The following is a 12,590-nucleotide window of genomic DNA, read 5'->3' on the forward strand; positions in this document are numbered from 1 at the left end:
GATTAATGCTGTAAAGTTTGAAAAAGAAGACACTGACAGTTTTTAGTATTTTCCACTCAAGGTTGTCGGCAATAAAGGAACAGGAGCCTTTACCACCATTTCCAAAAAAAAAAAAACCAAACCAACAAACCCAAACCCCAACCTCATTTATCGGCTCCAAACCTGTTTTTCTTGCTTGTGGTACCTTCTCACATTTGTATTATGTGATGAAGACAACATACACTGTGAAATTAGAGGAATCGAAGGTCAGATAACTAACTGTACATTCTAGGTCCATAAATATTATTTAGCTGTTCTGATGCATGAATATAAAGTCTAAATCTTTTTTCAGAATGTTATGCTGACTTCTTCAGAGAAGACTTTGATGTGAAAGCTTACACTTCCCAGTCTATCCATCAGGCTGTGATTGCTGAGCAACTGGCAAAACTTGCGCAAGGTATTAGCCAGTTGGATAAAGAGCTGCATTTACAAGTAAGTTTAAAGCATACCTGTTATTCTGGGGTGATTGATATAAAATATTTAAAAATTCATTAATCTTATGATCTTCTGAAATTGCCCACTGTGCTCTGCAAGTAGTAACTAAAAGTACAACTTCTAGCTAAACTGTTAGTAATTCTGAAAAGTCAATTAAGCCCATGCTTCCTATCAAGAAGCCACATACAGTTTCAGTTGCTGTAGTCTGTATACTGAGATACATATCTCTGCAGTCTCTCTGTGTGCTACTCTTCTTTGCAAGAATGTTCCTTGAGTCTTTCCAAATGATCATGTCAACTAACAAATGTTTTGGAATGACGTTGTGAGCAGATGGGGAGAACTTGCACCCTTTCATTCTCTGCTGGAAAGTAGCTAGACTTACCTGTAGCTAGGCGAATATAAAACCTATGTTAACGCACCTCTACACCTTTTGAGTTTCGATAGTAGAAGACATTTTCTATGTGGAAACTATGAATGCACAGTGGACCTTGCAATGGGTTTGTGTGTAGTTTCATAACCTGCTTCCTGCCTACCCCGCCGGCCAGTTCTTTGGGAACTAGTTTCTAAATGTCATAAATACAAAAAAAAAAAAGTAAATATACATTACTTTTGTGTGTTACTGTTGTGTGTTTAGTAAGTTCACATTTACAATTACAATTACATTTACAATGAAAGTGTGTTGAAATGTGATTGCTCTGTTGGCTTTAATTAAGTTGTCAGGTACGCTGATCCTCTTCTTGTTCTGAGCTTGCTGCTTTTGTGAATTAAAACCCTTGTGTTCCGAAAACCCCTTCATCTTTAAGATGTACCTGCTTTTTTCTGTGTCTGCCTAATGTAAGGATGGTGATACTTAAATACTTAAAGTAGGAATGATGACGATATATTTAATCCTCATTTTAAGTGCATGGCCCCATTTTTCTCTGTTGATTTCTGTATTCCGTTTGTTTAAGGTTGTTGCAAGACATGAAGATCTATTGGCCCAAGCAACTGGAATTGAATCCCTGGAAGGTAAATACTGTTATAGTATCCTTGCTATTCCTACAGTGCAGGAAGCATTTTTAGAATCTGTGCAGGGAATATCATTCACTGCCAACTTTGGCCCCTCACGTTAGGCTAGAGATCTGACTTCTGAGAAGTAACGTGGCGGCTTTTTTTTTAATGTCAGTAGATGGAGCTCCAGGGAGAAGATTTGGCTGATACTTATCTGTAGTAACTGCTTCACAGGAAAATGTATTTCAATAACTAGTTCTGAGGAACTTTAGCAATCAAGCCTTTTTTGGCCTTTTAAAATATTTTCCTAAATAAGCCTAATTTTGTTGCAACATTGGCAGATATCTGTTGTCGTAAGCACCACTTTATGTTGCATATGCATGTGATGCATAGTTTGCATATCTTAACCAAAGAGGCTTTAACACATAATCTAAACTGTGTTAGATATTTTTTCCTTATAAAGGGCTACTAAGTTAGATACATACCTTTGTTTTATTCCACTGTTTTGAGATCTGGTTTTGAACATAAACTACTTACTTTCAAAGACCTTACTTAGAAGCCACTGAATCTGTATAGAAAATGGTTGCAATATATTGGCCTCGTGCCAGGAGCTCATTAAACCTGCCATTCTGCTCTTTATCTCTTGCTGGGAACTTCATATGGTTTTGTTCTGTTTTGGGTTTTTTTTTATGCGGACAGATACTTACCTCTGTGAAATGCTAAATTGCATATCCTATCAGCTCCAAGCATATCCCCTTTTCCCCTTCCATTTTGTAACTTGCTAAGTAATTTATCTTTGTTCCCTTTTTTGCTTTCAGGTTTTGGCATAACCAGAGTTTCTGGTTACTGACAGTTATAGTATATCCTTAGCCTTTGGAACTTTTTGGATACAGTATTTGATTGTCAGCATTTGTCTATAGCTGTAAAATTAAACAGGTGGCTATTTAATCTAGCAATGGTAGCTCCTGAATAACTTTTCAAACAGTTGGAGAATCAAGCATAGAACACTGAAGTATGTGTTCATTCTCCAAATAAAAAGTAGATAGGAATCTGTAGTAAATCTCGTGATTGATAAATACCGTTCAGTCACGATCTTCAACAATTTGTGCTCAGTGAAATTGTATTTTCTGAAATTATGGTTGTATCTGAAGGCATTCCTTCCTAAAACTGCTCTGAGGAAAGAATGATGTACTTCAAAACAGCTATTCAGTTACAAAAGTTTTCTGTAAGGCAGGTGTGGTAAATAATGCATGTTTTACAATAATAAACCCAAGTAAAATAAAATCCAATTCACCTAAAATTAGTTGAAATTAGTCCATTTACTTAGGGTTATGTTCTTAAAGGAAACACTGAGTCAATCTTAATGAGAAAAAAAATGTGGATATCAATGGATTTTTTAATTATGAAGTTAGAAATGCATAGCTTTTGGTATGTTTGTCAAGAAAGTTAGCAATTGAAGATCATGGAGCTAATTTACAGCACGCATAGTCATTTGGTTGTATGAAAGTGAATCTCATTAAATATTTCAAATTGATACACCCAGCTTGTAGAGTCCTTTCTTTTTCTGGCTTGCCCACTTTTTTAATGGTACACTGATCTGGAATACATATTCTTCTCTGTCTAGTGGTAGTTCTATAGGTATCTTGAGCTGCTTGTTATCTTAAGATAGGCTAAATGATATCATCCTGTATCTTCCACAGCCGATGGAGAAGGTAGATTACCTTTTCACCCGTCCTTATTCTGCCCTCTGGGAAGAGGCCTGCTGTATGCTTGACAGCAGTATCACAGCCAGAGGTGCAGCAGTGTCGTGCCACTGGCCCCTCCCCCGTTATTGCAAAGTAGAGTAGAAAATGCAGCCTATTTTGCCAACTTTTCACTGTATCTCATATCTTCATCCTCTGATGTGGGAAAATTGCATGCTGGCCATTCCATGTATAAATGCCAGAGAACCCATGAATCTGTTGCTAAGCCAAGTTAATAATTCTGAAACAGGGAGAAGATGGAAATTTACATATTTATACAAAGTAAGTGAGATATAGTCACAGTACAGGAGGACCCGAATGTAACTATTAGCAGTAGTTTTGTTTGTCTTCCATCTTACTGTATCATGCTGCAGTTTTACCTAATTTACTGATGACGTGCTTGCAAACAGGGCTCTACAAAAATGTAGTAAGTTTGAGTATGCTAACAATAACTGGAACAAAAATAATTTCATAGGCCTGGGTTTGTGTAACTTAATTAAATTTTCAGTAGGCTGATTCTGTATTGCAAAAATGACTGCTATCCTTGACTACTTTGTTTGCAATTTAACAAGAAAAAACAAACATGCTTGTTGGCTTTCCTTGTGCTGCTCTGCCAAACTAATCTGGAATAAACATGATTAGGGTAGTTTGCTCTGTTTGTAATCTAAATTAGATGACCTTACAATGACATTGATACCTTACTTTTTGCTAAAGATGCTTATGCACAGGAAGAAAACCTTAAAGGAGGATTTTTTATTTTCTCAGTCCTCTTTGTCCATCGGTTTCTCTGAACCATCTAGTCACTATGTCAAATAAATAGTGTTAAATGGGTTGTGCCATTTATATCATTTTCAGTTGTTTGTACCAGGTTTTATGCCTTTGAACCACAGCCCTGATTGTCATTCTTTTAGAAAGTAACATACCCTAAATATTATTTGAAACTTCACAAGTGATGGATTTCAGAATAATATTTCTTCTGTATATTTCTTCTTTATGTTCTCTACCAATAAATTTTCCATAACATTCAATAAGTGACCTATTAACTGCTCAGTTTATTCCCTAATATGCTGCATTAGTCTGTATGAATGCTTTGTTGACAAGGGGGAAACTGTTTTGATTTTTTTTTATGCTGTGGTAGTCTGCAGTACTTACTATGATCTGAAGAAAAACTCCTTGTAATTGATGAGTGTTCCATGTAAAAAAATCTACTTTATTTTGCAGGTGTCCTCCAAATGATGCAAACTAGAATTGGTGCTCTACAAAGTACTGTTGATAGGTATGATGTTGATGATGCCATTCCTTCTGTGATTAGAAAGTATAAATTCTTATGTTCTGTAATGCTATTTATTAGTCCTGTTATAAATAAATTTCTCTTCTTATTTTTAGAATTAAAGTCAAAATTGTTGACCCCTACAACAAAATAGTGTCTCGCACAGCTCAGCTAGCAAAACTTCAAGTAAGTTGCATTAAAAACATATTTTAAAAAAACCTTTTTGAACCTGTGTTATTTCACAATTGTCACATGAGTGGTCTTTTTCTACTCCAGTAGCCTGTAGTTTTTTGTCAGTATTTCTCAGTGAAAATCAGTATTTGTGTGTCTCTTCATGAGCTGCTGAGAGGTGCTTTATATTGCAAAGTAGGAAAATGACCTTTGCACTAGCTTAAGTGAGAGATGGAGGGAAGGGTTATCTGAGTACAGATTAATTAAATTCTCATTACTGCTTGTGTAATTTTGGTATTTAATGTTATGGTGCTGTTGTGTAGAAGATGCTTTTTGACCCTAAGTTAATGTGAACTTGGCTGCAGTTTAGTAAAGAGTTTGGGAATTAATTCTTGCCAAATAGCAAGGATGCAACTTAAGGAGTCATTTGTGGTTGTGGAGTTTTGTAAGCCCACATTCATAGTTGTCCTTGTCATTTAAATATAAGTGGAGTCTACAGGGGAATGTAGATTGCTGTTAGAGGATAGCAGTGGGACGGAGCTTATCACAATCATGGTGAGATAAGTGTCGAACACTTCCATGGATAATTTTATAACAGTTGAAAACTATTCCGTAGATCTTCAGGAGTCATGTGTCTGTATTGCTGTTAAGTTTATGGTTTGAAAAGCAACACAACTCCAACCCCACAAGTGTTTAGTGAGTTATTGTTTGAACTATTTGTCTTTGCAAGTTTGCCTTAGCTTTGCAGAACTAGGAACTTACCTTTTAGTAGCTGAATTTTGAGCTGTGGATGTACACTCAAGTAGATTGCCATCTGCAAGTGACTGCTGTTGTAGAGTAGATTAAGCTGCAAACTTCTGCAGTTTCTAGTCTGGGGGCTGGTGGAGCAGCTGCACTGCTCTCTTGGCTGAACTGCTCTTTTCTACATCAATTTCAGTAGCAGTGAAGTTCAGCAGGAAGCTCTTAACACTCTGTTCAGCCAGTTTGGCTGGCCACTTATCCTGCTGTTTTCCGTTCCAGCTGTTACAGTTTTTGTCACTGGGTAAAATTCCGTGACTTCCATGTGGTAGGTTAGGTGCAGATTTTTTGTTGTTCTCTGATGTATGTTGAATATGTGGAAAAGGTTGTGGGAATTTGGGGCTAAAGAAGAAGGTAATTTCTGCCCTGCCCTTACACAAAGTCAAGCTGCAGAAGGATGTCTGAGAAGAATGAGTCCCTCAGCTTAGGAAATATTTCTTGGGTACTCTTTGCTTTCTCTTGGCTGTAGCAGGGTTACTTGGATTTTCCTGTGGTGTGAAAGCAGCATCCATCCAGGGTCAGCATTACTCAGGCTGTGCCAGGGGATTTGTAATATCTGGCTTTTCTTGCTGTAAGTCAGAAGCCTGCTAGTCTATCCTTCCTAGCATTCAAATCCACTTGGATGGGTACCGCAGTGTGTAAAGAGGAATGATGATTCCAGCTTTTCTGCTAGTGAGAGTCCATCCTCAGCATGAGAGCAGCTCTCCCTTCCTTATGTTGGCAGATACTGAGCGAGTACTTTATGTTGCACTACACTGCAGGTCAGGACACCTAAATTATGACATGAAGCTGGACTTATGGAGAGCTGAGTCAATAGGAAATCTCAGCTCTCCTGCTTCCCCAAGATGCAGTCCTGTGGTGTCCTTTACCTGTCTGACTCATTTGTTGAGGATGGGAGGGGAACAGCCCAGGAGACAGTTTGCTTCCTGGCAGTGGCAGGGCTTAAGACATGAAATTGCTACCAAATGCAAGACTTGTGGCTTGGGACATTTTCAAATGTAGTAATGATATCAGCTGATGTACAATTGGTAGAATAAGTAGAAAAAAGTAGATAGCTAGTAAAAGAGGTTGCTTCTGTCAAAATTTGTAGGGTCGGCAGGTATGTTTTGCTGAAATGTGTGGTGTTGCAGGGCCTCTTGTACTCGTGATGGTGTTATTTTAGTACCTCTGCATTGATTGCTATGGGACTACTCACAAACTAAAGGAATATTTGACTTGCATAAAGCTAGATTTTGCCATCCTTAATTGTTTTTAATATAGTACAACATTCTCACTTCAAGTAAAACTTCAAGTCTAGTCCTGAATTCTAAATCTCTGCTGTGTGATTCTGTATATTATGTCTTGCTCTTCTTTTAGAGCTTCATGGCATCCCAAGGGAGCAGCAGACTCAGCAGGCTTATTTCCTGCTTTAAATCATACTGTCCTCTTCTGACTCTTTCCATAGTCGATCACAAGCTAAATGGGAGTAGTTAACAGCTGAAATGTGTAGACAGAGAGTTTGTCCTTCAGAGGGTATTTTCTGTGCAGCTCTGTTTAACCGAGTGTTTCTACATGGTCTCTTGGTTTCAGATATCTTGGTGTTTAAAAATGCTTACAATAGCCAAATGTTTAAAACATTTTTAAAAGAATAATCATTCTGTATTTTAAAGTTGCTCTCTCTTTAAAATATTTATCAGTAGCAGCTTGCATCCTGATGCTACTGTAAATAAATAGTAAATGTAGTCTGAAGATAGTGGGCAGTCTCCTCTTTCTTCAGGCTTCATAAACAACAAAATATATACATTGAAGTACCTTGCACATATGGCTTAAACACTGGCACATTTTCAAGTGTCCCTCTCTTTATAATTAAGTCTTCTTTCAATAATTTCTTTAAATTAACTTAAGATTAAAAGTAAGAGGCTTTTCAATGTCTTGAATTGTAAGCAATAATGTCTGTTATTGTCGATATGTTGTTTTAAACTTCAGGAGATAGCTAACATGTAACCTCAAAAAAAATGGGATTTTATTTTTAATTTTACTTAAACCAATGTAACCAGGACCACTAGCCTTTTCCAAATTAATTCTTGCTTCAACAGTGGAATCCATTTCTTCTTGGTTGAAAGCATCTCCTTTAGAAAACCATACTGTATCAGCTCAGGAATGGAACGTTTCCTGAATTAATTCAGACTTCTGTTATGGAGGTGGTCAGGTTATAGGATCTGGCATCTGTGAACAACTCCCCTATTAGATAAAATTTTTTATTTCTGTTACATGGTCCTTATATGTTGCATTCTTTTACAGTGACTGGGAGTTTTATTAAGTTGAACAGCTCACATAAATGAAAATACTTGGGCGAAACAGGTTCTTTGTCAAGGGCACATTGCAGTAACAATTATTGTGAAGTTGAATGCATCTTCAGCGTCTTCGGATTTTTCTCCTCCTCCTCCTAATTCACAGGGCCAGAATTTTTTTTTCTCCTATATCTAAGTGTAACTTTTCCCATCTCATACTCAGTTTGATTATTGTTTTCAAAGATTGTTTCTTGGGACAGGAGATAATGAGCAACAATTCAATGAAAAAGACATAATCTTTTGGCATGTAAAGTAAAAGATGGTCAGAAAATAACTGAACTTAAATTCCTAGGGAAAAACGTTAGTGAGAGGTACACAATTGGATTAGAAAGTAATTAAATTTGAAAGCAAAGTCGTAATACTATGGCCTCTTATTTGGCAAAGCGCAGTGCACTATATAAAAAGCTATTTCTGATTCATCTTGCAGAACTTTAGTTCACAGATAGGAAAGTGATATGTGGATTAAGATTTTTCTAATTAAAGAAATGAATTAATAAAAATTAATATATTAATCTCTCAAAGCAGGATAAGCCCCACTTAGTTCTCACTAATGGTAATAGAAATCATGTGGTTTAGTTGTTTTAGAATGCTTAGGAAACTTGCACTTCAGACTGTGGTAGAGAGCCCAAAGCAGAGAGAATAATTGAGCTTTTCACTGATTTACCTCAAGGGGGCTTTTTCTAATTTTTCCTTTTTGTTCTGTCTAGATGTTTAATAAAATTAAACTATAAATATTTGTGTTTTCATTGTTTTGTGCTGGCATAGGGAAGAGACTACTAAGTTGTAGTGAATATTAGTTGAAATGATTCACTTGTGTATGCTTTCCTGTTACACGTTAACATTAGTTTTCAAGAAATTAACTTGAGTATGAAAAAGAGGTTAAAAGTCTTTCAGATACTAAATATTTTTTAAAGTAATTTTAAATTAATTTTTTATATCCATACGGTCAAATCTTCAGGAGACTCTGCCTTCAGTACCAAAGAAAGTACCTCTAGAGCAACTATATCTTAACTTGTTCCAAATTTCTTCCCATTCTTGTTAATCTGATTGCAGATGTTAGACTGAACCTATGACTGTAATGAAATCTGAGTGACATTTCTGAATTCTAGTTTAGATATTAGCCACTGCAGAATGTTGCTGTTCCCATAGCATGTACCTCCTAACCCCACTGACCCAGTCCAGCCCTAGAGGAACTCTACGCTTGATGTAACTTACAGTTTCTCTATTATTTAATGTGTAAGAAAAAACCTGTTTCAAGATCTTAGTTGAGTGAACAATTACGAAACTATTATGTTTGATTCAGATGTGCCTTTTTTTCTTATTTGGTGCTAATGAAAACATACACAAATATGTTTCCTAAAAATTTGTGTCTTACATCCATCCTCCATTTTTAATCAAGAATGCCATGTATTTAATAAGAATATGAAAGAATGTGAACTAATAGTTGGCTGAGTGAAGGTCACTGGCTTTATGAAAGTTTTGCTGAGAATTAATTTTTATGTATATTCCTACCATAAGAGTCAATATTGTAATAACAATTTAGCCATTAAGTTTTATTGTCCTCTGAAGTACGTGCTTCCATTTTGCTTATTTTGGATCAATATTTGATTGGCAAGGCCAATTTCCTAATTTTACTAGAGCTTAAAGAGGAGAAGAATATTGAGGACAGATGTACAATATAAAATAAAGCTCACTTCTAGTTAGAAATAGAACATGCCTCTGTCGTTGGGTTCTGAGTTGCCTTTGTTTTTTGCACAGCTGATGACAGGGTAATCTCAGTAGCCCCATCAATGTAATTACCAGCTTCAGAAAGTATTGGTCTTTATAACATAGAATGATGTTCAGAAATTCTGAAAAAAGGGATTTCAGTGTTCTAAAGTTCCTTGGTTTTGTTCACATACATATTTCCTATTTCCACATTTGTGGCCCAGCATTATGGGATCCTGATATACTGATAATAGCCCCTAATGCTACGGTTTCCCTACAGGCTGCCTGTGACTTGCTGCGCAGGATAATACGCATCCTGTATCTCAGTAAGAGACTTCAAGGACAACTGCAAGGAGGAAGCAGAGAGATAACAAAAGCTGCCCAGAGTCTCAATGAACTCGGTGAGTCCTTCTTAGTTACTTTGAGAGGCATTTTTAGCTTACACTCACATGACTAACGCTAGCATTTGACTTAAAGAAATACTCAAACCTTTTTTCTATGGTTCTTGCTGTCTGCTTCCTGATTTAAACTGAGAAATGGCATGGACAGAACTTGTTAATACTTTCCATTTTTCCATGTGACTTGTCTAGATACAGGTATTTAATAACATGAAAATTCTGTGATAATAACTTGTGTTCTTTTGGGCAACAATTTCTTTGTGAAGCAATTTCTTTTTGGTTTATGTTTGTATAAAATGCCTTTAGAGGCAGCAGGTAGGTATTTGGCTTTTGGAAGACGTTGCACTATGATAAGGCATAGTTTAAATTACAGTTCACATCCTAAACAAAGTTATTGGCCCTGTGACCTTTATGAAGGCCATATGATACACAGGTACCTAACCGAATTCAGATACTGGGAGCATCCTGCTGCAGTAGTGACTAATTACCCTGTATTTTATTGACATTATAGGAAGAAAGATGATATAGTTCTCATGAATCATGTTACATTGGTACATTGTTTTCCATACTTGAGCTAGTTTGGGAAGTTCCACACTGTGCTGCAGGATGCCATGAGGAGCATCCCGTTAGTCTAGGAGATCAGTTGGTGGTGTGTATGGTATCTTGCCAACTGTTTCTCCTTTGAGTTAATAGTATTCAAATTTCAGCTTCCAAAAATAGGTTGTGGGAGGGCTGAACTATCAAATGTTCAGATCATCCTGAGGTTTATTGTGCATATTTGTCAGTACTGCTCTTTTTATACTGTGTAATCAAAAAATTATTAGACAATGACTTAGTCTTATAATTGGCAGATGCTGTGTTGCAAACAGAAGGTCTATATAGTTATTTAGTGTTTCAGTTTGACTGGAGCACTTAAGCACCAACTGTAGCATTCTAAGATAGACTATTTTTCTGATTTTTTAAAAATTTTCTTTCCATTTGGGTCTCCGTTTACATATTCAGGATATATAAAGTAATACTGTCTTTTAACCACCTGAATTACAAGTCTTCTGGGATAGAGTGCTAGATCCTATTAAAAAATTAGTACAATTTAATGGTAAAATCTGAGATGTGTATCTTGTGTAGCTTTTAGGATTTCTTTCTTTGAAAGCAAAAATGCCTTTTACTCCTCTTCTTCCTCTTATTTTTTTATTTCACTCTTTCAAAAAAGAACTTGCACTTTCTTTTGTTAAAGTGCCACAGTCTTTTGAGTCTCTTGTTTTCAAATACTTGGTCTTTTCCTGAAGCTTAGCAAAATCTGAGTAATTTTTGTTAAAGATGAAGGGAAATGTGTCCCTTCAAGGGAGCCCTTTTGAATTTCATCCTATGGTCTATGGGGGTAGCCAAGGCTTGTGGTCCTTAATTGAATCCTTAATTCTACATGGTTTATGGCCAGGTATAGTCTTTTGTTAGCAGGAATGTAGCATGTTGCAGGGAGGCTGGGTCTTAGGGTATGGCTGGGGCATTGCTGTGCTATGCTGTGCTTCTGGACTTGAAAGGCGTTGGGACGTGTGGGAGATCTGTGGTGGGGGGGTGGGGGTGGTGTGGGGCAGGAGAGCGGTGAGGCTGTGGTGGCTTGGGGTGAGGTTGTGGAAATGCTGTGCTGTAGAAAGATGGGAAATGTGATGCAGTGCTCAGTGGCGGCAGGAGGGTGGGAAGCACTGGGAACAGACGGTGGGCACTGGTAATTCGGTGGTGAGACGTGAACACTTTGGGAGGGCTTCGAAAGTACTACAACATCTGGTGGTAGTAAATAGGTGGTGTGAGAGCCTGGTATTGGGTAGGAACCTCTGTGTCATGGAGGCTTGCTTTTGAGTTGGGGTTCATGGCCAAGATGAATATTAAGTTGTGGTTTTAGCCAGATATTTCTGAATATCTCTTTCATCTCATTCAAAAAAAAAATCTTCCCGTTGTTTATTACCTTTCTGTTGTATGTGTGGTGCAGTATAATTTCCGCTTTGTCAAAATCAACGCACTGTGATCTCACTGTGAAAGGTTTGCACTTTCTGTGGCTGTAATATACCTTCCATTGCTTAGAAGTTATTCTGGGTAGAATCTTGGGATAACTGGCAATTTATTTTTATATACTGTTATACTCTGTGTGTATGTTTGGGGGACACAAATGTATATGTGCCTGTTTAGGTATACGTATTCCACATATATTTCTGCAGCAAATCTATGTTAGTTCGCTTACAGCTTTTAGTTAGTTGTGTCTTCAAGTTTATTTTGCAGTGATAGGAAAAGCTATGGCAAAAATATAAAGTCTTTGAATTAGATAGAAATATGAGTCAATCAGAGGAAACTATAAGAAACAATTAGCTTTTACTGAGAAGGTTTTTTTTATTGGACACTCTAAGTTGCTAGTAGTCTGGAGATCTCCAGCTTCAGTGGATGATGATAGGAAGTTTCTCTGAAAGCATTTGATAATATTTTGACTGAGATCTCTACTTAAAGCTAAAGTAGATCTCAAATTCCTCTGTGTTGGAGTTCTGCAACTCTTCTATCTCCCAACATACTTGGGTTCTCTAGCAAAGTAGAAACAGAGTTGTGATTGTCTACTCAATAAGCTATTAACTGCTTCTCTAGTGATGATTCTTCGCATTATACAATACAATTCAGTGTATAGATAGGTAAAACAAGCAATGGTATTCAGATGTCTCACAGTGCCTAA

At 36.9% G+C, this 12,590-nt stretch overlaps 1 protein-coding gene across 1 annotated transcript in view; it reads left to right on the forward strand.

The window, feature by feature from the left end:
- COG5 (component of oligomeric golgi complex 5) overlaps nucleotides 1-12,590 on the forward strand; it is a 183,460-nt gene that overhangs the window by 609 nt on the left and 170,261 nt on the right. Inside the window, exons 2-6 of the mRNA XM_039379426.1 lie at nucleotides 332-471; nucleotides 1,425-1,482; nucleotides 4,428-4,482; nucleotides 4,593-4,662; nucleotides 9,763-9,883. Of these exons, the coding sequence (XP_039235360.1) occupies nucleotides 332-471; nucleotides 1,425-1,482; nucleotides 4,428-4,482; nucleotides 4,593-4,662; nucleotides 9,763-9,883 (444 nt within the window). The remainder of the gene's footprint in view (nucleotides 1-331; nucleotides 472-1,424; nucleotides 1,483-4,427; nucleotides 4,483-4,592; nucleotides 4,663-9,762; nucleotides 9,884-12,590) is intronic.

The sequence above is a fragment of the Pipra filicauda genome, unplaced genomic scaffold, assembly GCF_003945595.2.
Source record: "Pipra filicauda isolate LSUMZ 115617 unplaced genomic scaffold, ASM394559v2 scaffold167_size3244652_pilon, whole genome shotgun sequence".
In the NCBI taxonomy this organism is placed as follows: Eukaryota; Metazoa; Chordata; class Aves; order Passeriformes; family Pipridae; genus Pipra; species Pipra filicauda.